Genomic DNA, 27,243 nt, shown 5'->3' with positions numbered 1-27,243 from the left:
GTTTGATTGGGAACAGGTGAGCATTTCATGTTTGGTGCCTGAGAAATTGTAAGAGAAAAATCCTCTTTTAATGGTGAAGTCGCATTTTAAGTTACAGTTTTGAAAATTCCCGTTTTAGGAAGTTGGCATTTCCCTTCCCTAACTATTTGGTGCCTGCAGTCTATCTTGGGTCACATTACTGGGTGTAGTTGGCAATAGACTTCTATTCGTCCCAGACAGCCACACAATAGAGGAATTAGGTGTGCCATCAACTGGCAAGATGGGGGTCATAGCTGGGCACAGCCCCAATTGCAACTGAATAGTCTGTGCTCTGCCTTCACACAAAGGACTTGACACCTCTGTTTTGTTCATACAGCCAGTTTGGAGCCAGGGCATGGGAGTCAGGATACTTCAAGCACTTCAAAGGAGATTCTCTAGAAACGTCTCCTTCAAAGAAGGCACCATGTATAAAAAGGGGACCCTCAGACCTACTCTTCAGTTCACTTACTGGACCTGCGGGAAGACTCCGAGGGCTACCTTCTGCTGTGGCCTGCTGTGTACTCAACAAGTCTGCTTTGCCACACTTGGAAGGACTGCTATGCTGGCTCGAGCCTGCTGTGAACCCTCAGAAACCTGTCCTGCTGCTTGAGCCCTGCTTGATCACTTGAACCCAGGACTACCAAGGTGATTTCAAGGGCTAGTTTGCTGGCATCCTGATCAGAGCCTCTGGGACATAAAAAAACTTCCACCATCTTGACCCTGCACCTGGCCCCAGCCTGGGTGACTCCTAACCCCCCAAGTGGTGTCCCCCCTGTCCTGGACCCTTGGTGGTGGTGCTAAAGGTGTCCAGATAGCCAGAATCTCAAACTTGGGACTTGGAACATTTTTGGCATAAAACTCCTCTGAGAACCATGGGAAGACTGGGACCAACCAGCTTGTCGATCTGCCCAAGGTGCATCGCCGGTCGTTCTGGCTTTGCTGTAGCTCCTGCTACGTTGTTCTGCTCAGCAACAAATTCTGTTCTTCAGTCTGTCGGCAAAGGGGTATCTGGCTCCTGGCAATCTTTCCTTCATAGACTCCGCCTGCAACCTTGCCCTGCTGAACTTTACCTTCTCAGAACTGTTTTGTTAAAATTTCTTCTAAGTCCGAAAGTAAGCACTGACCGGGTCCAATCCACTCTTTATATCCGACCCAGGCTCAGCCATATATATTTTTTTACTTTTACCCTGTCTAGTGCGACTAGATGTCCTCGGTTGGCACTTTGGTCTTTTAGGCACTAGCTTTCACTTAAAAAAATCATGTGTGGCGTGGAACTGTGTGGCACTCAGTGCAATTATGCTGATTGGAATTATGTTTCAGTGTGGAGTTTATTTATGTGGATGGTTGCTATGTGGCATAGAGAAGTTTTATGTGTGGTGTATTTATGTGGCACTGAGGAGTGTAATAATGTGGAGTTGAATCGTAGTGCGGTGAGTTGTATTATGTGGGGTGTAATTATGTTGGGCGCTGTTGAATTGTGTGGGGCAGAATTGTGTGGTGGTGTATGCACTTACATTGTCATGGAGTCCATTATCTAGCTCTGGAACTAGGAAGACATCACCAGTATGGTATGGGAAGGTTTCAAAATAAACGGGGTGCCTTCTTCCACCCTTCCTGACTTGCCTGGGACTGTGCAATGTACAAATGTATCCTAACCTGATCCACTGCCTGAGAATTAATGTTAAATTCCCCTTGTACACCAGTGTTGCCATTTACCTGGCTTTGTAAAAGAACTGCAAAGCAATATTGGACCCCCTTGTACTCCCCTCATTTCATCTCTGCAGCTTAAATTGCTCAATGATAAGAAGCAACATCAACACCCAAATATACTTAATTCTACACAGACACATATGCAAAACCAAATACCAAACATGCCCCAAAACATGTACCATACAAACATATACCACCCAAATACAATGATGAGTATACACACGCACTCTGAAACCTGTATGTTTTATCACCTTGGGGCGGAGCAGGCGGTGTGAAAGTTAATGTGGGTGAGAGTTTGTGAATAGGTGGAAGTTGGAGAAACTAAGAAGAAAGCAGAAGTAAGACAAGTAAGTGGAGGTAGGTAAAAGCAGGTAGGAGCAAGTAGGACTAAGTAGGAGTAAAAGAATAAGGAGTAAGCACAAGTAGGGGTACGAGCATGAATAAGTAGTATGTATAAAAGTAGACGAGTGGGAAGAAGTAGCACTAAAAATAGAAGCAAGAAAGAATATACAGGAAGAAGAATGGGAGTAAATAGCGAGTGGGAGTAAATGGAAGTATGAATAGCCATACAAAGCGGTAAGCAGAAGAGCTGAAGTATGTAGATGTAAAAGTAGTAGAAGTATATAGTAGTAAGAGTGTACATAGGAGTAGGTAGGACTACACGGAACAGTAATAAGGGCATTGGCTAATGTGATGGTAAAAGTGAGGACAGCACTAAGTAGACCTAATAGAAGTAAGGGAAGAAATGAGTAAGAGCAGTCGGGAATAGGCGTAATAAATTGTAAGTGGAAGCAAGAGTATCTAAGAGTATGATTGAATAATAAAAATGTAAGTGTAGGAACAAAAATGAGGTGTAAGAGAAAGGAGCAAGTACAATTGAGAGGTTAAGTATCGGAGTAAGAGGAAGTATGAAATGTATGAGTAGAAACAGGAGTATCTTTGAGAGCAACAGTAGCATACATAGGAAAAGTTAGTGCTAGTAGAATTAAGTGTAAGAGTAATAAAAGTGAGATTGAAAGAGACAAAGATGAGAAAAGAAAGATGAAAAGACAGCAAATCCTTTTATATCCTTCTAAGACTCCAGTGCTGTTAAAACATGACATGCTTTTCATTTTATGCACACATCAGCTGAAGAGCAAGGACCTCCCATTGAGCACTATTGTAACATGCGTCAGTTGGTCACTTGTGTGCAACTGAAATAGGTACAATTTACATGTTTTACAGCTGTCACAAACAGCAGAAGCATGTTACTCGGCATTATTTGAGAACAAGTTCTTGCTATGCTACAATTTCTTTCAATAATCAGTTACGCACAGACTTCGTCTCTGTAACGTGCTGTGTGATGTAGAAGTGCTAGTAAAGAGTTCTCAATTCCACCTGAGCAGCACTTCTAAACTGTTTAGACAGAGCTGTGCCGATGCCTGGGAGCCGAACAGTGCTTTTTATGGGTCTTTGGTACCCAATAGCTGTATGTTTAGCCTAAGAGCCACATCATGGATGATTTCACTTGAAATTCCCATTATACAGAGAATGTATATACTTATTAAGCTAATGCATTGACGCATGCAACAAAGGTTGCCAATTCCTGCTCCCTTTCTCTGCACTCCCTGGCACTGGTGGGAGGTGGATAGTAAGGAGCCCTCTCTCTTTCCAGCACAGCATTACCACAGATCAGCGCCAAAACCAACACAAATAGACCCTGGTAGCTCAGCTCATGTGCCCTAGTACAGCCCTGCCAAGTACCAGTCATCAGGCATTAGTCTAACGTATTTCAGTGTGGTGGTCCACATCACAACAATGAAATGCATTATTCACACATTATAGCACTGCTCAGCTGTAAAGCGCAGCACTGTTATAATGCATGATAATGTCAGACTGTGAGCTGGGTGCAGTAGTTCGGTGCGCACTGCTCCCGGCAGGCTAAGGGGGCTGGCTCAAGATCTGATAAGCCCGCGCTCTGTGAGTACTGGTCTCTCTGCTACAATGTATCAAAGTACTTAAGACACACTCGAGCCCGATTCACGAGCATAAACGGAGTTCACGGTCTCACAGTGAGTGTCCAATCATGGCTTGACTACTAGTAAGCCTGACTTTGAGTGAGAGACACAGTCGGTTATAGTCTAGGTATATCAGGTGGGGGGTGAGTCACAGCCCCACCCTCCTGCTCAGCTGCCACCCACAGTGCGAGCGGGCGGCATAACTTTGTTAAATGTTATGTTAAATGAGTTTATAAAGCGCTTGGCTACCTTGAGGTGTCCTGGCGCTAGCTCTCAGACATACAGCACGATCCCTGCCTGGACCCTAGAGGTTGAAAAGCCATGTTTTCAGTCCTTTTTGAAGGTGAGCAGACTGATGGAGGATCGAATATGCATAGACAGTGAGTTCCAAGCCTTTACTGTGCCCAGGATAAAACGTTTTCCTCCCCAGCTCGTTTTCCTGAACCTGGGAACCATTAAGGTTTTCGCATTCAAAGAGCGAAGTGTTCTCTTCAGTGTACACCTGTGATCGTGGGCGGTCGGCGGGCTGGAAAAGCAGGCAAGGAGGCCGGATATAGTGGGCAATATTGTCCTTTTATTGCACACAAGGCAGTTCTTACAACAAGAGAGGAAACCAAGATAGGGCTAAAAAAAAAAAAGGTTGTGCAGTCTTCTTCCGCCTCTGCCGTATGGGTTGGGGGTCCAGGGGGCTTCCCGGTCTTGGGTGCAGACGTCTGCAGGAGGTCGGGAAGGCTCCTCAGAGGGCAGTAAGAGAAAGAGAAGGAGCCGTTAGTCCTACTGGGGCTAGAGGCCAGGTACCGTAACCGTAACCAGGGGTGAGAAAGTAGAAAAAGATCGTGAGGAAAAAGGGGGGGGGGGGAGGACAAGGAATGGCAAAGAAAGAGGGGTGCTCCAAAAGGTTCGTGTGGGGCAGTATTTACACAGTGCAAGGTGCTGTATACTATTTACAAGGTGTCTACCCGTTATAAGTGGCGTGTCTAAGATAGAGGGAGTAATTACACAGGGGCCGTACTGTTTACACAGAGCACCTAGCGTGCTTTTAAGAAGGTAGCTGGTACTCACGCGCTCCGCCGTAACTCTCCTCCGAGTTATGACCGCTCTTCAGCCACCTCCGGGGGATTCCACCAGTCTTCGGACCACTCCTCGGTTTCTCCACTCCCGTCCTCTCCTTCCGCCGCAACTCCAGTCGAGATCTCCTGCCACGATACTCCGACGACTTCTGCCTCTCTTCTTCCGTCTTTTCTGTGTCTGGCCGTCAGCATGCAGGGGGGACTTCCGGGGTCAAGGGGTAGTCTTTCTGGTCCGTCGTCTCTCCGGATTGGATCCTGCAACAGAGAGCGGGGCGGGGTTCCCGTTGTCACGGACGCTTTTGTGGTTGTTTCGGATTGCACGCCCAGGAAGGGAGAACATCGGAGGGGTGATAATCCTGGCGGGGTGAGTAAGGGTCTCGGGACCCGTGGGGCTATATCACAAAACCATCTAATATTCTGCCTAAGATTGTAAAAGCCAATGTTGTGGAAGGTCTTAAAGGCAGTACACTGTGCTCTAAAAGTAACGCAATGCCTAATCGGATGCCAGTGTAGTTTCTGAATTTTATCTGAGACAGATTTGAACCTGGGTATTCCAAGTAACTGTCAGGCTGCTGGCTTTTAGTTGTGCTGTTATGTTTGGGCATTAAGATGTCACTGAGTGCTGCAGCAGCTCCTCCAACCTCGCAGCTTGCAGCAGGGAGCCGTATCGATTTTTTTCGTCTGGTGCAGGTGACCTGCAGTTCTGGGCGCCAGGGCAAGGCAGAGCTAGCAGCTGCTCACCGATTCCATGGCCGGTAATAAATGATGTTTATTAGTGCCGGAATATGCGATCCTGCCCGACTCAACCCCAGGCCCACCAGCACCTACTGACAGTGACTCGGTGTTAGGCAGGCCAGTGTCACTACAGTCAGTCAGTGCAGCAAATACAGGTCGCACAGCAGTGTGACTGCATATTCTTGCAGGAGGGACGCGACCTGATCCCAGCCCACCGCCTGCTGCACCGCCAAGCAGCTGCCATGACGAGGAGTCTGCATGCTGAATGATAAGCTAGTGCCTGAGAGAGTGAGCACCAGTAATGGGTATTTGACCTAATTAAATTAAGTAAACATTATAATTATGCTGCAAATTATGTGTTAATTGCTTGTACGAATAGTAGCCCTTGCAACATACTCTTTTATTATGCTGCTCATTGTGTGTGTCTTTTTGGAATAAATTAAAGTCTGCGGCGGGGCTTTGACCCCTAAGCTGTGTGTGTGTCTCTGGTAGTCTTTCCTGCCCTTCTATTTCTGGTGCTTTGCAGCAGTTTAAAGATCTTCTTAGTGTTTCTCGTGGCTCACATGGGTGTAAATTCTGTATTTATATGTTTCCCTCGTCTTCATTGCTTCATTTTGCTTGCGAGAAACTGTCACTCATAGTTGTTGAAATGTCACTCTTAATTACACTGAACTTATGAAAATGTCACACATAGCAATCTGAAACCTTGGCAGCTATGCTAGTAGATGCAAGGCTGTGAGCTGGGGAGTAATAGGTTTTGAAGCAGAGTGAAGAATCAGCAGCTGGGTTGGAGCAACCGCGCCGACGCGTCTACGGCAATGGGGGGGGATGGATCTCCTCAGCTCTGAAGTGTGAGGTTGGCACGTGGGAGCCATGCTGCGCATGCTAATGCTTGTGAAGCAAGTAATCAAGCATTTATGAAATAAAGCCACGCGAGTGGTAACTAATACGAAGGTGGGACGGGGCTGTTGGGTGGGCGGTAAAATTGGGGGCAGTGGGGAACGTATCCTGCGCTTGGAAGTGTTTTGAGACCTAGAAAATGGGCAGTGACAGGAGGAGGAGAGTTTACAGCTGGGACTATACAAAGTCCCAGATAATCTAACTGTCTGTATTTGAGAAATGTAAATACTGCATTTTACAAAAAATTAGGCATTTGTTATAAAAGAGAGCCTTCTCTTGCTGCCTTGCAGAAACAAAAGAAAAAATAGTGCGCAGGAATGAGACTAAATGCACACAAGTGAAGGGGTATAAGTACTGGGGCACTGCTCCAGTGGGAGTGAAAAACAAATAAAAAGGAGGAAGAAATAGTGAAGATAACCACTTGGAAGTAAGGATTTTTAAAGGACACTGAAGCAAACAAATGAACATCAATGGGCGGACTTGAAACCCACAGCATATACACAATAGGTCTCGAAAGCTCGACCTAAAAATGAGAATTGATTATGGAAAAGAGTGATAAATATCAAAGGTGGAGCGAGCCACATCTGAGTAAAGTCTTTCTTAACACAAGGCGTAGGCACCTCTAATTTAATTTTCATTCAGTTATTTCTAAATGTGGTATATTTAATATACCATTGTCCATTTGAATTCTGTTTGAATGACACCTCACTGTACCAAAGTATTAGGGTAAAACAGTTGGCCCTTGTTCTACAAGTGATTTGTGGACTAGCTCCTATAGTCTTAATGATGCTGCATGTTAAAGGGGTGACTGCAACCACCTGCAGGGCTCACCTGCCTGGGGTGAGGGGAAATCTGTGGGACTCCTTTTCCCCTCTTCAAAGGGGCACAGTGGAGGGGAGCACTGACTGTGCACCAACTGTATTTGTGGACAATCAATACCTCTCCTGATGGCTTGAATGTGTCTGTGCAATATGGTGCGGAATCATCGGAAAAGTATTTCCTTATTTGCATTGTAACTATGCCCCCCATGCAAATGAGGAAACGCCCCGTTAGGATCGTGCTGGTGCTGCATGAGTACAGGCGTGATCTGTATTGCAAAAAGGGCCACACAAGTGACTGCTGCCCCTTCTGTAATACCAAAATGCTTTGGGGCACAAAAAGCAGGCATACACGCCCATTGTACTTTCAGGGAACTTTTGATAATATGACACCTGGGCTTCAAAATGTACATTTAGAAATCAAAAGGCAGCTATTTCTATTCATTGCTTTCTATAGAACTCAAACACACACCTATCTAGAGTATGTGGCACTAATTCAGGATGTGATCTAATAGTGTGAATAACGGTGACCGTTTACAATGAGAAAAGCCAGGTTTTTGTGACCTGCCTGAAGTAGAGTAGGTCCTCAGTACTAGGCCTGGGCGTAGTTCGCGGAGTTGTGCTACGAGAAACTCCGCAAAGTTGCAAAAAAACCTCTGCGAAGTTCCGCGAGTGGCAGAGTGCAATGCGAACTGCAGTTTGTGCTGGTATTCCTGCTGCTCGGGTAGAAAGTCTACCTGAGCGGCAGCTCGCGCTCGCAAACTTACCATTTGCGATCGCGAGCGGGGAAAAATTCCGCCGCAGTACGCGAAGCGGAGTTTTCTGCACTCCGCGAGCTCCACGGAGTGCAGAAAACTCCGCAAACTCCATGAACGGAGCAGAGTTTACTGCCCAGGCCTACTCAGTACAATGGAGGTGTTTCTGTATAAAGTTCCACAGGCTAGCCATCTGGCAGTCAAAGGGACTAGCATATTTATTTGGGCTGAGCAGAAGTATCTGTTTAGAGACTGTGCAATTTCCTGGTGTAAAAGAGTTGGCACCTTGCAACAAGTGTGATCTGTAAACAGCCTTCAGTTCAGACAACCACAAGAGTTATGGAAGCGCCTAGTAGAACGGCGTCTTTAACTGCTCTGCAACAGAGACTGTGCCGCTCGTCCCTGACCCTTTCAAGATTTGGGTTAGAGAGGCCAGGTCATAGTGTGTTGCAGTGATTAATCCTCAATCACACAAAGCCAATAATAAGAATACCCCTTGGCATAAAGAAAAAGTGCTTGAACTTTTGACAGCAAGCAAAAATAATATGAGCGGAAATGTGTGGCCACCACAACCCGGGGAACAAGAGACAACTGGGAATCACAATTGATCATCAGAATCTTGGGAGCGTCTGATTTTGAATATGATCCCATCCATGGAGGCCAGGATAGTGCCCTTCTTAAAAGTAAGACTTTGTGTTGTTGCCATTTATTGTTATCCTTTTCCATCATTTTTGTATGTCTTTAGCTGACAGGCCAGCTTCTGTCCCCATATGTCCATTCTTATCCATCAGGGTCTAGTCTCTCTGCTTGTAGAACTGGTCCCTAAAAGAGTCAGCCAACTCTACCAGCACAATAATGACAACTCCAAAGAGGCATTTGAGACTTCACAAGAAGTTAGTTATTGTTCTGACTCAAAAGAACATGAGGCTTCAGTAGAGTAACAGTCAGACGTGAAAGATGCAACCCCACCTCTAGACTGAACCACAAAATCCTGACTTGTGTAGCTGGTCTGGGAGAGATCAGTGGTCTGTTATGTCGAATGACTCCAGATGTCCACAAGGACCAGGGCTCAAAACGTGCCGCTGCTGGCCACCAAATGCAGATAATCGAGCACACCAACCAGCATCAAGTTTGTTGCCGTCCCAGGGCAGCACTCTGTTGAGATAATAGCCTGTGGCCCCTCTCTTCAAAAGTTTTGGTGGGGTTTATAGTTAGGGGATAGATAGCCTTGAAATTTCAAAGTCTTCTAAGAATCTAGGTCACTTTTGTGAGTCAGTCGTCACAATTTGTCAATGATGTACGTGGTATTTAGGTAGGTATGACATTTTTCTGTTTTATTAGGACCCTAGGCCTGTTTTCCGAAGGGCGAACACCATCTTTTGGAAGAAAATGTGATCAGTGAAAAGAAACAGTGCTGCATCCTGTATACGTTTTAAACTCTTTTCTGCTATTCGGTTTTCTGCCTGGCCTGTTTTTATTCGTGTTTGTTTCTCTATCGCCCAGATGACCATTTGGGTGGATGTTGCACTTTCTATGTTCCCTTTTCTTTCCATTCATTTCCTTTCATACAATGCCCTTAGAGCTCACTGGTTATGGGGGGGGAAATCTTTTGCAAATGTTGAACGCTGATATTTCGAGTTTAAGATGAGGTGCTGGGTTATGTTGTGAAGAACTGAAAAATAAAAAGGCTCCTGAACTTAAATGTGGAAAGCATGCCTGTTGAAGCATACTTAAATAATGCAAGGCTTTTCATGCTCCCTTCACCTGTCGCTGGTCCTTCTATTCGCAGCTGCAGCGTCGCGAAGTGCTAATTAAACACAAGGCAGTCCACTTCTTGCAGATGAAAGTGCACCACCCCCCTGCTCCAAAGAAACGTTCTTGAAATATTAACCATCTTCTTTAAAGATCACACAACGTATTTTGCTTGATTTGTGCTGAAAAGCAAGCCACTGGTGGACTCTGTGATCAAACAGTGACGCACCAGCCTCTTTTATTCCAAGCGGGTACTTTGTTACTGTTAAATGTGTAGAAAAAGACGAAGAAGAGGAATTAAGATGAAACATAACTGGGTATGCAAGATGTTTCTGTGAAATGGGGGGGGGGGGTCATTTTGCATATGCTATTACTGTAGGAACAGTTGGATAGCAATCCAGATACATTAAACAGTCTATCTGTTTCTGTGCACTGTTGTGTACAAGGTAGAGGATTCCGAATGGTGTTAAACCCTTTTGTCTCCATTATTGGGCTTCATTGATGGTCATAAGATTTTAGCGGGTAAATTAAATTGAGAATACACCTGAGAAACCTAAAGGCACCCTATACTTGCCAAATTTAATTTGGTTTTCCTTTTTACAAGCGTTGTAAAGGCAGTCGGTCCGGGGTTGACTGCAAGCATTCTTCAAAGCTTGTTTTGTCATGGTTTTTGCAAAACTTTATTACTGGGGAAGCTGCCGGGCCTTGCCAATCTAAAAATATTTATATATTGGGTGAAAGCCAAAATGTTTTTGGGGATAATAAAAACACGTTGCTGTAGTAATCCATGACGCTGAAGAGAATTACTTGGTGCATGGATGTGCTCCTTGTGAAAGGGTAGAATGCAGTCGGTCACAGTGAAATTAGCCATTTTCTGAAGTGGAATGACCCACTACCTCATGCTTTGTGCTTCAGTTGGTGGAACAAGTGCAAGCTACCTCCTCCCTAGGTTACAGGAAGCAATCTCTTCAGCCTATACTACCTGCTGTTGATTCTTTTGGAAGTAAAACCTACAGAAATTGGATACAAGAAATCTGCTGAGGATATCACGTGTGCTGAAGTACCCTTGCCTATAGGTTTGGGAGACGAGCTTGCAGTTAGGACCATAGACTGTGAGGTATTTGGGCTGATTTTGTGGTGGTTGGCCCTCTTGGTTCCTGTTGACAGTTCACTATGCGTGTGAGGCAGGCTCGCACACACCCGCTGAGCGAGCATGTAGTCTTAGCTACATCAAGGCGCTTGCGCTCACTGCATTGGTGACGCGAGTCTTGGACCTTCCTCTGCAATAAAGATCACAAGCAGCGTGGCGCAGGGGGTCACACAATTTAACCTTGCGTGGTAGGCATTTTTAGGTCACCAACAATTGTGTGTCAGAAGGATAAACTGAGTAGCAGGATGATTCTGTCAAGCTGGAAGCTGTTTAATTTTCTACACTGTCAAAATAAAATAAATAAATGTTATTTTGTGGATACCATATACCACCTTCTAGAAAAAGCTTCTCATCTTGAAAATATAATTATAGGCACTTGTGTTTTGAGACGGTGAGCTTTTTGTTAGCTTCAAACTTTACAATGGTTTTACTCCTATCTGAGGGAACAATAGTGTTTGGATTGTGTTCCGATACTTTTGCATCCTCAAAGAAAGTATTAGTCTTCGGTTTAAAAATGTACTGGTTGGTTTGTGACTTGTTGAGTGCTCACAAATGGTGAAGAAGAATAGTGGAGTAGTCCAAACCTGGTGAAGCACAGATATTGAACAATTCCAATTCTGTGTGCAGGCATGAGTAACAAAACCTTTACAATCACCTTCCCAAGTCTTTTGCCCATCGGGTGGAGAACCTTCTATGAGGTGGATTGAAAGGAAAGAGGACTACTTTTTTTTAACGTACTTTTTTTTTGTATTAGCATATAAGAAAGAATGCAACATACATTATAAATCTCAAATAGATTACATTTTGTAGGCCAGGGTACATATTCCAAAGTACACAGGAGGATGTTGGTTATGCAAACTGCCTCAAGCTTCACAAGTTACATATAGGGAGCTCCAGACTGCAGATTAAACCAGATTCACATCAGGAGTACAACACTATGACACTTAGAATAAGACCCTGCCTTGTTCTCAATGGAATTGTATAATTTGTAATAAGCTATATTATGTAAACGCCATAGTATTTTTAACATGTACTCAGTTGAGATGCCGCACATACCAGCTGTACTGGATCTGGCACTGACATCCAGAGAAAATTGCAAAGCATGTTTAATATTAGTTCTTCCATCCTAGCATGGTCATCTTGAAAATAATATACAAGGTTTGTGGTTCACTTCATATAAAATCTTCCAATGGTTTTATTGATTTTCGCAGAATATTTCCAGTGGTAGTCCTGACTGTGTATTCCTACAGAGTATTGCAACCAAAGGTCTAGAAGTAATTGGTAGTGGTCATGTGACATGCTTTGGGGTGTTCTATAGTGGACATGGACCAGTGAAGCATTCCATATTATTTATATTTTTAGTCATTTTTAATGCAACTCTGTGAAAAAATATTTCATTTACACAACAAGTGGTTTGAAGATCTGCCATACCGATCCAACCAGAACTAGCACTATGAAAGACACCTTGCATTGATACGTCTTGTTTATTCATAAAACAATAGTATATTGAAGTCCCGCACTAGTGGGTAACAGGGGCGTAATACAGGTCCCCGCATCTCCTGCAGTGCGGGGGGGGGCCCTAGATCCAGGGGCCCCCTCAGCACTGCACTTCGGCCAGAGATCTCCTATTAGAATCCGGAGGGGGGCCCTCCACGTACCTTGCAGGGGGGCCCCCTCAATTATCATTACGCCACTGGTGGTGTAATGAACCTAGAAGAAGGGTATGTCTTATAGGATTCTATAATCCTGTGTGTACCATTTCGAAAAATGTATGGAGCATAAAAATAACTATACAAAGTTTGTCTATTGAAAGATTAACATTTCTTTAGGAGTGCTCACTTGCAAGGCACGTCACAAGTCCACTATTAATCACTTCCTGACCTTTGATTGCTCTGCTATATAGGAATAAATGAACATATAAGTGCAATTTTACCTTTTTTTATCAGATATGCTTTTTTTCATGTGTGCTTTATTTGGTCATTCTAAAGCTACTAGGACATTATAAAAAGTGATCATCCTTTCTGCTTTCTTTGTTCTGTTTATACTTTATTCATATGTGCAGTTAAGCCCTGTGAAAGCTCATGGCCCAGCGGTCCAGGAGCAAGAAAGTGTGCCAGCTTAATCAACACCTATACGCTGACTTACTGAATCGGGGGAAACTATTTGATGGAGTTACAGTACCCTACTTGCCATTAAAACAGAACTGAAAGTTTAAATGCCAGTAAAACAAACAATTGAAATGCAATAGGTCTCGCCTTTGGGACATAATAGGTTTTTAGCTATGAACCACATTATCATGGGTAAAGTGATTCTTGTATTTTACTGACCTCTGCTGGTCGTTTTCTATCAAGACAGTTAAATAGCGGCAGTTGCTAAAAAAAAAAAAAGAAAAGTAGTCCCTAAGTGAAAGCAAACAAGTCCTGGGGAAATGCTCCAAAGACCACACAAAGTACATACAACAGATCTTCCCGACAGAGCAAGCGTTGTGTAGGCTCGACCTAAAAACAGGGTGCGTGCTTGTTCTGTTGGTTGGCCAGTGCTCATTGTGACTCTTCCTAATGCTGATGCTTACCTTGCTTCCCCCCCCCCCCATTCTCTTTCATTTTCCGTTCAAAAAAGAAAGTGAAAATATTTACTGCACAAACCACTTTCATGCTGGTTGATTTTTTACGTTTTATATGAAAAATCTAATTAAATATGGTAAATAAATATTGTGGTAATATTTCGAAATGTTATGCTCTTAAAAAAATAAATAATAATTTTCAAGTAATATGTTACATATTTTAATTCATTCTCTAGGATTCTGCACATAGACAGGTCATTTCTGTTTATGACTTAATTGAAGTTTCCCCTTAATGGGAAACGAGGAATAGAAGTGAGTAAAATGTATTTTCTTTTTGGCAACGGTAAGGGACTGCCGGTTTCACCTACGCGCCACCACATTTTTCCAGTTGGATTGTGTGGTGGGATTTTAATGAACTTGAATGGTTTAAGGAGCTGTGTAAAGACTTGTATTCTATTTTCACTTATATCTACAGTGTCAAAAATACAGATGTGCAAAACCGAGAGTTGTCTGTTCATGTAGATGTGAATTCTCTTTTTAGGGCATGCTTCAAAGGAAGATATTGATGTAGCGATGAAGCTCGGCGCCAGCTATCCCATGGGTCCATTTGAGTTGCTAGACTACGTTGGGCTTGATACCAGCAAATACATTATAGACGGTATGTATGTGTTAGAGTTTACATGGCAAAGTCCTAGCTAGAGACCAGAAGAGAAATGGAAATGGGATTGGTAAACTGTCAAAGTCATAATCAAGTGGATTTTTTTTATACCTCTCCATCAACTATTTCTTCGTTACACAGTTGAATGATCTGTTTTGACAGAGGGAAATTAAGTGATTTGCACCAAATCGCACTATTGGGTGGACAAGTGCGAGCCTGCAAAAAAGCTTTTTGACAGTGTCCCATTAATTAATGCAGAAAACTGGTTTGAATAGAATTGAAAGTAACAAGCATTTACAATGCAATAGGTCTCGCAGTGACATTGTTTAAAGCTTTTAGCATTGTAAATGATATTGTTTTTTATATTGGTTTTTACAGTCTATATTATCAATTATGCACCATTAGACTGGAGATGACACCCCACAGTCTGCCGGAATACCCCTGTCCTCCCCGTGATGCAGGCTGCATTGTGGCGCTTTAGGTAAAACACACTTCTAAAAACATGATATCATGCACGGCTTTAAGTGGGCCGGGTCCTACCGGTACTCACCACCGGCAGTTGTTAAAAGCAGGAGCCGAGACAGGTCCGTATCGGGCTCTCCATTTTCGTCCTCAGTCTGAGAATAGAAAAAAAATCTAAACAGAAAACTCAAGGAGCTATTAACAAGTAGTAATTTGTATGCTCAAATCACTGCTATGTAGAGAAGTAAAATGGCACCTCAGCAGGCGCGCAACCCAATGAGCTATCTTATCAGCAATATATGCATTCCAGTGTTCACGGACTGCCTATATTAGTGACGGAACAGTATAGTATATTCAGCAGGCAGACGCCCTACTCATTAAACCATCACCCAGTATGCATCTTTATTCTCAAGGCCACCGCTGTGTAGAAAGGAGTAAAACATTACCCCATTCATGCTTTTAGTGCATTGATAGATTGTGTGCAGTGGAGGGGTCCTGCGAGCATTGTGGGAGCGAGGAGAGCTGCGTTACTCTCCGCTTATCTCCTCCCATATAAAGGAGCCAACGCTGTCTCTGCTCCTTGTCTCGGAATTTTAAACAAGCTGTTGCTGGTGCGCCCCACACAGTACTTGAGGAAGGGGGAGGAACAGCAGAGAGAGTGGGGTGGGGGTGAAGGAATGAGGAGAGGGAAAGACAAGACGTGCTTGACAGCCTGGAAAGCAGATTCCGTGGTGAACTCTGCCTGAACCTTAGTTTAGCATGCCTCTCAGATAACAGAACAACCATAAAACTGATAGACGCCGTAGACTCTATGTCCCAAGGGCATGTACAAAAAAGCCACAGGGCGGTAACCAAAAACCCTGCAGAGCAATGAGAACACAGGGTTTGAAATAAATATTGACATTGCCCAATAGAAAGCATGGGCGGGATTACAAGTCCCTCTCCTAAAATACTTTTACCCTAATATGTCTCGCTACGCGGGCAGCGCATGCGCTGTGCAACTCTTGGCGAGACCTAAAAATGTCAGTGTTTTCAGTTGAACATTTTATGACGCTTACAACTCTGGGAATGTGGAAGGAGACATGGAAGTTAGTGTTTCTCTGCTTAACTGTAATAGAATAGGGGAGAGAAAAGCGAGAATTCTTTTGCAGCTCAAAAGAAATAAATGTGAATTTGGAGGGTTTATACATGGCAGAAAGGGATACTTGTAAAATTGAAAAGAAAAACTAACAGTGGGTGCTGGTTTTCTTCTCCGTTCATAAAACTCAGCATAAAACATATCTTAAGTCAAAAAACTATAAAATGTTTTTAAACAAATACATTTTTAAAAACGTTATAATACAGTTATGGTCTTCTACTCCATGAATGAAAAACCAGCTTGGATTTATGTGCCTACAATGATGAGTATACATATGAATGTTTGATGATAAATGTGTTGGTATATGATAGTTGTTTTGTGGATGAATTGAGTTGGCTATGTGGCCATTTGATGTTGGGTGTATGTACATTGGTTGGTTGGTTGGTGAGTGGATGTATGAAAATGGCGGCATAATTGTCTTATTGGGGGTGTGGGGTAATATACTATTGGTAGCGTGGACATGTTTCTTTATGTTGATTTGGTTGGTATTGGCATTCGGAGGCAGTACGTTGATTGGTGTGATGTATACATTTGGCTGATGTATATGTGGGTTTATGTTGGTAGTTGGCTGGACATATAATGGTGGATGCTCGGTCATATATGATTTTGTTTTGGTTACCATAATATGGTTGGTGTGTTGCCATATAATGCTGGGTGGATAGACGTGTGAAGGTAGGTGTTCTGGCACAGTGGGGTCAGTTTGTTACCTTATGTGGGTATGTGAATTTATGATGTTGGGTTCTTGGTGTACAATGGCAGGTATGTTTATATACATTGGGTTCTTTGGATGCGTAATGTTGGCTGGATTGGCTGATTGATGGTGTGTATGTTGGTGTGTGTATGTTGCTTGTGCCGAGGTATGAAGATGGATGCACTGGCATATATGGTATGTGCCTTCGCATATGAGGGTGGGTGTATTGCCCGACAATGTTATTTGTGTGGACGTGTGATGATGGATTTATTGGCCTCTGATGTTGGTTGTGTGGACATTCAACAGTGGAGGAGTGGAGTATGATGTTAGATGTGCATGGTCAGTACTGGGTTTGCTAGAAGATTAAACTTGTTTGTCATAAAACAATGGCTGTTGGCATATGATGCTGGTTGTGTGAATGTATTATGGTGTGTGTGTGTGTGTTAGGGAATGATGGTGGGTATGTTGGTGTATGATTTTGATTCTGTGGACATACAATAGTGAATGTGTTGATGTATCATTTTGCTTCTCCTAATGTATGATGGTGGTGTGGACATATGAATATTGGTGTGAAGTATGGTATTTGTTGTGTGGACCTATGCAAATGGGTCTGTGCTAGAATGTTGGTTATGTGGATGTATGATGTTCAGTGTCTAGGTGTAGGATGTTAGTTGTGAGGACGTATGATGGGGAGTGTGGTAGACTATGGTGTTGGTTGTGTGGATTTATGGTGGTGGGTGTGTTGGTGTATGATGGTGTCTGTGCCCTCCCCCCTCTGCTGTGCCTGTGTGCATCCCATCTCCTTTAGTCCCTTTGTGTCCATGCCCCCGCTACAGCTCCTGCGTGCCCCCATCAGCATCAGCTTGTATGTGCCCCTGTGATCCCATTGCAGCCACTCTATTAGTCATGTGCAGCGTATTTGTGTGCCTCGCACCTCCCATACATGTGCTCCTGGCCTATGGAAGCCCCAGGTTGTGCCCCTGCCACCTTGTAGTCCTGCGGGTAGACTTGCCCCTTCAGTTCCTCTGTGGACGTTTGTATTTCTCGGTGTTCCTTGTCTCCCCATGCACCCCATATTTGTGTTCCGCTCCCTGTGGCTCCTATATGTACCCCCTGTTATTGCCTGCCACCTATGTGAGCCAGCCAGCAGTGCCACTGCTGTCCCTCTGCGTGCCCCCGTTTTCTTATCCCTTTGAGTGTTCTGCTTCACAACTGAACACCCTCTTTTTAGCCCAGTCTTCCTGCCACCCCTCTGTGTGCACCTGCAACCAGTCTGAGTGCTTACCACCCCGCCTGCAGCACCTGCCTGACCTTCCCACATACCTTAGAGCGGCCATGCCCCTGCAGCCCCCTGTGTGTCCCCTGCCTCACGTAGGCCATATGTTTGCCCCTATTTACCCTACAACCCCTGTGTGTCTCAGGTCCCATTTGTGCCCCCAGCCCACCCTGTAGACTCTTTGTGCCCCTGTGACCCATGCAATCCCTCTGTGTGACCCTACATCAGACCTACTGCCCCTCTGCATGCCCTCCCATCCGTTGCATCCCCTGTGTACCCTCCGCAGCACCTTTGTGTGCCTCCACATCCCCAGCTCTTCTGCAGCCCTTTTTTCTGCCCTACATCCTCTTGGTATTCTTCACCCCTTCCCTCCGTACTCCTTGCTTCCCCTGCACCCTAAATAAGTCCTCCCTGCAACCAGTGAGCTGTTCTACCTATGCTCTGCTGTCTCTGTGTGTCCCAGCCCCCCCTCATCTAACCTTCTATATGCTGCTCTTCCTTGCACCTGCAACGCCACTTTGTATCCCCGCCAGCTGCGGCCCCTACTAGGTGCCATTGGTCCCCTGCAGCTTCTGCCTACTCCATTAGCAACCCTCATGCCCCTCCCTGACCCTGCCGTCTCTCTCTGCTCCCTCTACAGCCCCTCTGTGTCTCCCTCACTGCATCTGTTGTTCTCGCTATGCCCCTGCACCATAGCAACCCTTATGTGTGCCCAACTCCCCCTGCAGCAGCTGTGTGCTGCCCTGCCTGGCCCTGTGTGTGCCACTCCACCCTATGAAGACTATGTTTTTGTTTGCCTGCCCTACAGCCCCTCTGTGCCATCCTGCCTTGCTCCTAGATGCACTCTGTGCCCCTTGCTTCCCTGCAACTCCTAGGTGTCCCCTGCATGGCTGGCTGTCTTTCCCCAGGAGGCCCTCTGTGTGCCCTTCTGCCTACCTGAAGCCGCTTTGCATGCTCTCCACTGCATCCAGCCTCTCTGTGGGCCACCTTGCCTCACCTCTGCTGCCCCTGTATGGGACTTCCACTGCCATGAAGCCTTGTGTGCCCTGGTCCATAAAGGCAGTCTGCCTGTCCTGTCTCCATGTAACCTCAATGAACTGCCGGTCTGTGTGCGCCTTCTCGCTTTGCAACACCTGCAGTCATCTGTGTGCGCCTCCAAACCTTTACCTCTAGTCGTGCCCCTGCCATGGATGGGAGCAGAGGGGAGGAGACTTGTATGAAACCCCACTCCACCCTGGTATTTATTTCTCTTTAGTAAAAAATACATCTCTTGTGAAGCTTGCAAATTCCAGGATTTATTTAAAAGCAAATTCATCCTGTTATCGGTGGGGTGTCTAGCACATCATTATCCCTGGGCTCAGTTTAAAATACATAAATCTCCCCTCATGTTACCAAACAATTGAGCTTATTTAAGTTTTGTTAATAAAATGGTGCTGGGATAGGGCCTTTAATACAAGCCCATCTCAGTGGGACATTAGAACCTTGTATTCCCTGCCTTATCCAAGGGCGAAGGAGTGGTGTAGTTGAGTAAGTTGAGCCACTGCCCTGCCAAAGACAGAGATTAGTAACACCCTCCCATCAAGAGCATGGGGTCTTTTTTTAATTAAGAAAGGGAAAACTTGGGAGGAACTCCTGTAAACGTTATTACCAAGCTGCCAACAGAACCAGAACACTCTTCTGAGCACTGCATCACCCCCCCCCCCCCCCCCCCTTGACTCCTACCACACCCTCCATGGACATGTACATTGTCATCAATAACTTCTGCACTGAAAACATACAGCTGACCTGACTGACAAATCCAAGCCTGCTACTCCTGAGACACCCATAACTCTATGCTACATCCCCCATGGCATTCGTTCAAACCCTTGTCTCGCACAGACATTGCGAACATCCTCAGCTCCCCAAGACCACCACCTATGAAGATGACGCCTTACCTTCATCCTTCTTCAAAACCCTCTTTGGAGAAGCTGTGTCACCTCCCACTTACCATCGTGAATGCCCCCAATACTCAACGCTTATTGCCTGAAGTTCTCACGACAGCTCAGAACCTCTCATTCCTGAAGAAACTCATGAAGAGACCTTGACGACCTGGCTCCCTACTGTCCCATCCCTTACATATCATTCATCGCCAAGATCATTGAAAAAGCATTCCATGTTCAACTTCAAGGTCTCATTAATGCCAACATCTGCCGCATGACTATCATTCAGACTTTAGATCATGCTGCAGCATAGAGACGGCTCTCTTACAAATTACAGAGAACGCCCTTCTGACCACAGATAAATATAACCTCTGCTCCCTGATATTACTGGGCCTCTCAGCTTCCTTCAACACCCTCGACCACCACACTCTCATCTACACACAGAGGTCTTGAATTAGATTCACTGGTTCTCCATCTACCTATTCAACAGGCACCACTTCATTCACATGGGCACCTCCAAGTACTAGAAGATTCGGATCCCCTTCAGAGTTCCCCAGGGTTCCCTTTGTCCCCTGTTATCATCACGCCTTTACATGGAGGCCCTTTGGACTCTACACAGCGATGATAAAAATAAACTCCGCAAATACACTGATGGAGACACAACTATATTAAACCTATCCTCTGCTTCTGACACAGTCATTCAAACATTGCTTGTGCATCAACCATTCCTGAATATCCTGCACCTACCTGAAGCGTAACCATCCAAATCAGAATTCTTACTATTCACCAAGAACAATAGGCAACTGCTAGTCCAATCCTGGCTCAAGAGATTCTAACCCCAACTTTCACTCTCTGACAAGTCACTAGGATTCATTGTGGAAACTAATCTCACTCAAGGAACATGTCAGCAAGAAAACCAAGACCACTCTCTCTACTAAAGAAAGTGGAACCATTCCTCCCAGAAAATATCTTCAGAACTGCTGTTCTATCTCTCACTTTAGGATGGTGTGCAGTGCTCCATGGCCTCCCAGACTCCACACTGTCCCCCCTTAAGGGCCTAGTCAACTTGTTTTTAAAATATACATATGTTTGTATGTCACTAGATACTCATACTTTGCTTTGATCCTTTAAAACTTTTTAACAAATTTTCATCAAATAAAGAAAAGGTACTGGATGTTGAAAAAGGCCACAATGCCATTAAGAATTCGGGGACCATCCGTTCTGCGGTTTCAGTAGTACACGCAGAGAAAAATCTCAGATGGGAAATCCCATTTTAAAGACGAGTGAACATAGATTTTGGGACCCTCTTCCCCCTCCCCCGTTTGTTTTACACTAAAATACTGTTATAACTTGGCTGTCCACCATATTAGATGGTAAATTAGAAATGGCTATCTGCGTCATGACATATGAATATCTGTCACAACATAGGTGCATGCGTCATAATGTGTATGTGCATAGCTGTGACTCCATCTTGAAATGAGTTTTCTGATGGATACTTCTAGCTGCAGATTATTCACCTCTAGAAAAATTACCAAGTGCCAGTCTGTGTCCAGCAGTTTTCTTAACAGTGTTCCACAGGCTCCACATTAACTTTGTTTTGTCCCAGAAGTGATGGAGCTGAGCTAGATAAAAACACCACTCTTGTTCTTCGACGTCCGTTCCCTTCTTCATATCCAAATACGAGCTCCGGTCCCTTTTTCAACAATTTGACGAATTCTGCAAATTGACTTCCAGTGTGCAAGGGAATGATTTTCCCACCTAAAATTACAGGGTTAAAAAATGCTGTGGCTGTCGTAAACAGATGTTGATGACCTGCACTGGGTGTGACTCTGGTGTTTGGGCTCCAATCATGACTCTAAGTTGTACGATGAATAGCCCTTGTTCAGCTGAAGGTGATCCGGGACCTTGAAGTGAAGCTGTACGTCGCAGAACATTGAAATGAGACCAGGACCTTACATAAGTCCCGATCCAAGTTAAGCGCACAGACATGTGTCTTTTGAAGTCATGCGGTAAGTTGAATAGGAAACACAAGAATGCGAAGCAGGAGTCAACCCCATCACACTGATCTCTAACCGAAGAGAATTTACGAGTCCTTCTTTCATTGATGGTGGACCCAACGTCACCGGCGCCATAGGGGGTGTCCGCTGCTGACTTTTGTGCCTGAGCTGAATCGGTCTCGACCCTAAATAAGGTCATGCTCCGACTACAGTGCACCCGGCTCCCATACATCCTGATTCAGATAATAAACTTACACTATCACAGAGCTGCTCTCAGAGGCTCCAGCAGCTTTTTGGTTCTGATTCTGACCAGAGTTTGCCACCATTCAGGGATGACAGTGGTGAAGATGGGGATGATTAACCCGCACATGTTGGCAGTTTCTACATGGATTTACAATATTGATACTTTCCCTGATGCAGGGTTGATATCCCCTCTAGGCTGCCAGCGGAAGAGAGTGCTTCATTTGCTGTAGTAATCAGACGTGCTGCTGACTTCCTAGACCTACAGCTACCTTCTGTTGAAGTTAATACAAATGTCCTTACAGAAGTTCTGCAACCTTGGCTGCTTTCTCTGAGCCCTTCTCCCATTCAGCAAAGCCCTAACTGACTCTTTTATGGGCGCTTGGTCTAAGCCAACAGTGAACAGGCAGGTTGCCAGTCTCCACAGACCGACACCCGATAACTCTGACTTTCTTATGCGGCATCCAGTGGAACCTATTTTTTTCCCCATAACACTACACCCCCCCCCCCCCCCCCCCCCAACCCCCTGACAGGGAGTCTAAAAGGATTTAGGCCCTTAGGTTGGTTAACGCAGTTAGCCCACTAGGCTGTTACATGCATGCACTCTGAGGCATAGCCTTAGAGACCTTGCCGGCAGTCCCGGACAAGTTTAGGGTCTAATTGGCTCAAACCATTCAGGATGGTCAGAATGCAGTCCCATATGTGATTTGGACTTGTCTGGATACTACAGATTTCTTGGGGAAAGCTGTTGGTAATAGTGTGGTGCGGTTGCCATGCGTGGGTGCGATCCACAGGTTTATCTGGAGAAGTGCAGGTGATGTACACTCTGAGGGGTCTCGCCTAATTAATGAAAAAGCTGATTCTTCCCTGGAGCGCTTCAAGGAAAACCAAGCCACAGCGCGTTCTTTGCCCTTTTTTGACCCCTGCAAGACAGTGTCATTATCAGTTTCGGTCCTTTTGAGGCTACTACAGAGGTTTGCCATATTGGTAACGCCAGGCCCCCCACCCTGATGCAGTCACCTCAGCCCTTTCGTGGCCAGGGATGGGGATCAAGCAGGCAATATGCAGGTCACTAGAGGAACTGATCCTCCCTTGTCCCCTTAACCTGTGGCATCAGCCTCCATGCCGCTTTAGTTTGCCCTAAGTGGGATACAACCACCCACGGAAGCAAATTCCAACATTTTTTCCCAGGATGCCAGTCCATCACCTCCTACATATAGTCCCTCCAGATCGTCCAGCAGGTCTATGTCCTTCTGTTACTTTCTGACCCACTGCATTTTCCTCCCACATCAGAGCAGCTTTCAGAGGAGCACCTGTCTATCTTATTGCAAGAGGTGCAAGCTCTGCTCTTCAAAGGGGCCATTAATAGGGTGTCTGCCTCGGAAATAGCAGTAGGTTGTTACCCCTGCTATTTTCATGTGCCAAAGAAGGATGCAGGCCTCTGTATCTCTTCCTGCGGAAGAACACATTGAAAATGCTCACACTGTCCCAGGTTCTGCTTGTCCTTGATTCGGGTTACTAAATTGTAGCCTTGGACCTGCAGGATGTCTACATACATGTGTCCATCCTGCTCTCCTACCGACGTTGCCTGCTGTTAAAGACTGGCTAAGGGCATTTTCAGTTTGCCATGCTCCCCTTTGTTCTTACCAGCGACCCCTGGGTGTTCATCAAAGTCATGACCGTAGTCGTTTCCCCTCTTTCGAGGTTGAGGATACCAGTTTTTCTCTGTCTCAATGACTGGCTGTTCAATGTGGATTTGCCACAGTCAGTTATAGACTACCTCTGGATGACGGCAGACCTCTTCACATCATTGAGCTTCTCGATGGGTGAGCCGAAGTCACAACTGGCTCCTTCGCAGAGGCTTGCTTTTATAGGGGCTGTTGTGGACCCAGTGCAGTTCAGAGCCTTTTCTCCATAGCAGCGAGTCCAGAATATTCGGGCTATGATCTCAATGTTTTAGCCTTGGTACTGGATCTTGGTGAAAGTGGTTCTGAGGCTTCTAGGCCTGTTGGCCTCATGCATCCTATTTGTCAACTTCACCAGGTGGCATCTGCAGTGGGATCTGAAATCTCAGTTGGCACAGAACCTAGGAAATCTATCAGATGCCATCCAGGTTTCAGAGGAGACTGCCCAAGATCTGCAATGGTGACTGCTTGACCACAATCTGACTAGCAGCAGACTTCTCTCCCTTACCCTCCCAGTGCTGATGGTGTTGGCATATGCATCACTCCTAGGTTTGGCATGTCATCTGAAAGAGGTGGAGATCAGGCAACTCTGGTTTCGGGCATAAAGCTTCCTCCATATCGATCATTTCGAGTTGCGGGCCATTCGGCTGGTATTGAGGGCCTTCCTACCGTTCATCAAGTAGAGGATGGTACAGGTTCTCACAGACCACACTGCTGGCATGTGGTACTCTAACAAGCAAGGCACAGTTAGGACCTGGGTCTTGTGCCAGGGGGCTCTGCACTTATCAAGTTGGTTAGAACATCAGGTAATCTCCCTGATTGTGAACCACCCAATGGAATCGTTGAAAGCCAGGGCAGACAAGCTCAGCCAGCGGTACCTGGTGGATCACGAATGTCAGCTATACCCAAGGAAGTACAGGGCGTTTTCTGACAATCGAGAGAAGCCTGTCTAGATATTCTCGCCACCATCGAAAACGCAGTGTCTAAACTTTTGCACTTTAGAGTTCCTGTCAAGGTCCTCCCTAGGAGATATATTTTGGCAAAAGTGAAACATGAGACTCCTCTTTGTCTTCAGCCTCTGCCTCTCCTGCTACAAGTTCTGAAGAAGTTCACGAGAGACCAGGCCCAAGTCATCCTAGTGACTCCGGATTAGACCAGGAGAGTGTTTTGCCCACATATGAGTCTGCCTTCCAATCAGGCTGCCACTTCAGGAAAATCTTCTGTCGCAATCAACAGGACTGGGTTCTCCACCCGAACCTGTGAAATCTATACCTCCATTTTTAGAGACTGAGTGGGGACAGTTGGGGATATTTAACTTCCCAACCAAAGCCAAGTGCCCTTCCACAAAGCCTGTTTACACCGGGCGCTTGAACTAATTTGTGGCCTGGTCTGATGTTCACACAATGGGCCCTCTGCAAGCCAGGCTGTTAAATTTTGTTTTTGTTTTGTTGAGTGCCTGCTCTTGACATCTGTGAGCCAGTGATGTGGGCATAATGCACATGTTCACAAAGTACTATTGCCTTGACAACCAGGTCTGCCTGGAAGGGTATTCCGCCCATTCAGTTTTGCAGAACTTTTGGCGTGAACTTTCTCGACAGGCCCTCCACCATGGTATGTACTGCTTTGGTAGCTATTGTAAAGGTGAGGAATCTGGGTTAAAAGTGTGCATCGTAACGAAGAACAAATTACTTACCTTTAGTAACCCTCTATGTGGTGGATACTCTATCCTACTGCAAATTCCTCACTGCCTCTCCCACCTCCCAGTTCTGTGCAGTGGTCTCTTTTTTACCATCTAAAAAGGTCCCAAATTTGAGATCTATCCACTGGTACCCCCGCATGTTTTGTGTTCTGCATCCAGCAAGAAACTGACGCTGGTGTGCCGAGGTGCCCCTTAAATTCTGCTCTGCTCTGTCATTTCTGGGTTAAAACAAGTCAGCACAGTCTCGTGGCACCACCTTGTGGTGCACAGGAGCACTGCTTTGAAAATGTCTTAAACCATTCTGGCTCCAGGGAAATAATCTAAAGGTGAGGAGTATGAGGTTAGTTGGAGTATCCGTGTACAAGTGTGTGCTTAATCTTACTTGGGGTGTTTTGAATGATGGTGTCTGGAAAAACAAAAGACCTTCTCTTGCTTATAGGAAGGGCAATGTTAAAAAAAAAAATGTAAAATACCCCTCACACACTGAAACCTGATTCAGTGTCATTCTTCATCATTGGGGTCTTCCCGCCCCTCTACGGGACGAGGTGTGCTACTACCTACGTAGACGCGGGAGCACTTAATTTAGTGATTGGTGTATATGTGTAGTGCGTGGGATCGTGAAATGTGTGATGATTTTAAAAATTCCCTGGCTAGTGGAATACACTTTATTAACTTCCCTAGCTGCGAATAGTAAAAATGGGGAGGTGTACATGGTGTACTTTAATGGGTCACTTTCTAGAAAGTGACCCATTAAAGTACACCAGTGTACTCTTTCCACTAGCCAGGGAAGTTTTAAAATCGTCACACATATTTCACGATCCCACGCACTACACATATATACCAATCACTAAATTAAGTGCTCACGCGTCTACGTAGGTAGTAGCACGCGCTGTCCCATAGAGGGGCGGGAAGACCCCAATGAAGAAGCATGACACTGATTCAGGTTTCAATGTGTGAGGGGTATTTTAAAAATATTTGAACATTGCCCTTCCTGTTTTTCCAGACACCATCATTTAAAACACCCTAAGTAAGATTAAGTACACACTTATACACATATATATGTTTATGTAGATAATGGTAGAATCCCTTTGTTGAATTACGATACCAAGAGGAGGACGATTCTACTTTTTCCCTCTTCACTCCCCCCTTTGATATGCAGTATCCACCAGAAGGACTGTTACCAAAGGTAAGTAACATGTTCTTCTTTCATAGAAAGCCATCTATGAAATTTCTGGCTATGCATACGCATGTGCTATGACGCACATAAGCCACACACATGCACCATGACACGTGTGTCCATTAGCTGTTCCATATTGAATTTGTTTTTCGTATAAAAATTCCTGTACGGGTGCCAGGCGTAGCGTAATAGCTCTGGCAATACTTTCTTTCGAAGCAACGTAATACAGACACCTTACAAGTCAACATTTTTCTGCATGTGCTGCTGAGACTGAGATCTCAGCCTAGGTAAGGTAATTGAGACTTTGTTACAAGGCAAAAAATGTAAGTACCCTATTCTTGCTACTGGGTATTGGAGTTGGTTTCCTCTGGCCTTGTGCCAGCTATCAATTCAGTAGTCCAAAATAGCATAAGATTCTGCTGTTTCCCTCTTGCATTTCTTTCTTGTAACTCGTCCGTTCTTGCTGCCAGGACACCCCACTTGTGGCAGTGCACTCTGTAAATCATTGTCCTCATTTATAAATAATAATCCTCAGCTATGAATTTTATAATCGCAGAATTTCGGTTTGCTTTTTTCATTCAATGTTCTTTGTAACTATTCTAAATATTTTAAATGCAGGTGATCAAAGCGAAGTGTGAATGAACGCGTTTAAATAAATATATTCCAAAATTCATGGTTGAAACTTGGAAATGAAAAAGTGATAAGCCTTACATTATAAATGCCCCAAATTTGAAAAAATCAGATTAGTGTATTTTATTAGTTTGTTATGCATTCAAACGTTTTCAAAAATCATTCTTCTAATGAGTAATTGTTGGAACCGTATTTGGGGGTCT

At 45.0% G+C, this 27,243-nt stretch overlaps 1 protein-coding gene across 1 annotated transcript in view; it reads left to right on the top strand.

Moving 5' to 3' along the window:
- Positions 1-27,243, top strand: part of HADH (hydroxyacyl-CoA dehydrogenase) — a 271,639-nt gene that overhangs the window by 231,333 nt on the left and 13,063 nt on the right. Inside the window, exon 7 of the mRNA XM_085641388.1 lies at positions 14,010-14,126. Coding sequence (XP_085497514.1) covers positions 14,010-14,126 — 117 coding nt within the window. The remainder of the gene's footprint in view (positions 1-14,009; positions 14,127-27,243) is intronic.

This window comes from Triturus cristatus, chromosome 2_2 (genome assembly GCF_964204655.1).
Source record: "Triturus cristatus chromosome 2_2, aTriCri1.1, whole genome shotgun sequence".
Taxonomy (NCBI): Eukaryota; Metazoa; Chordata; class Amphibia; order Caudata; family Salamandridae; genus Triturus; species Triturus cristatus.
Note: the sequence above shows the minus strand (reverse complement) of the source record. Positions and strands in the feature narration are given on the sequence as shown.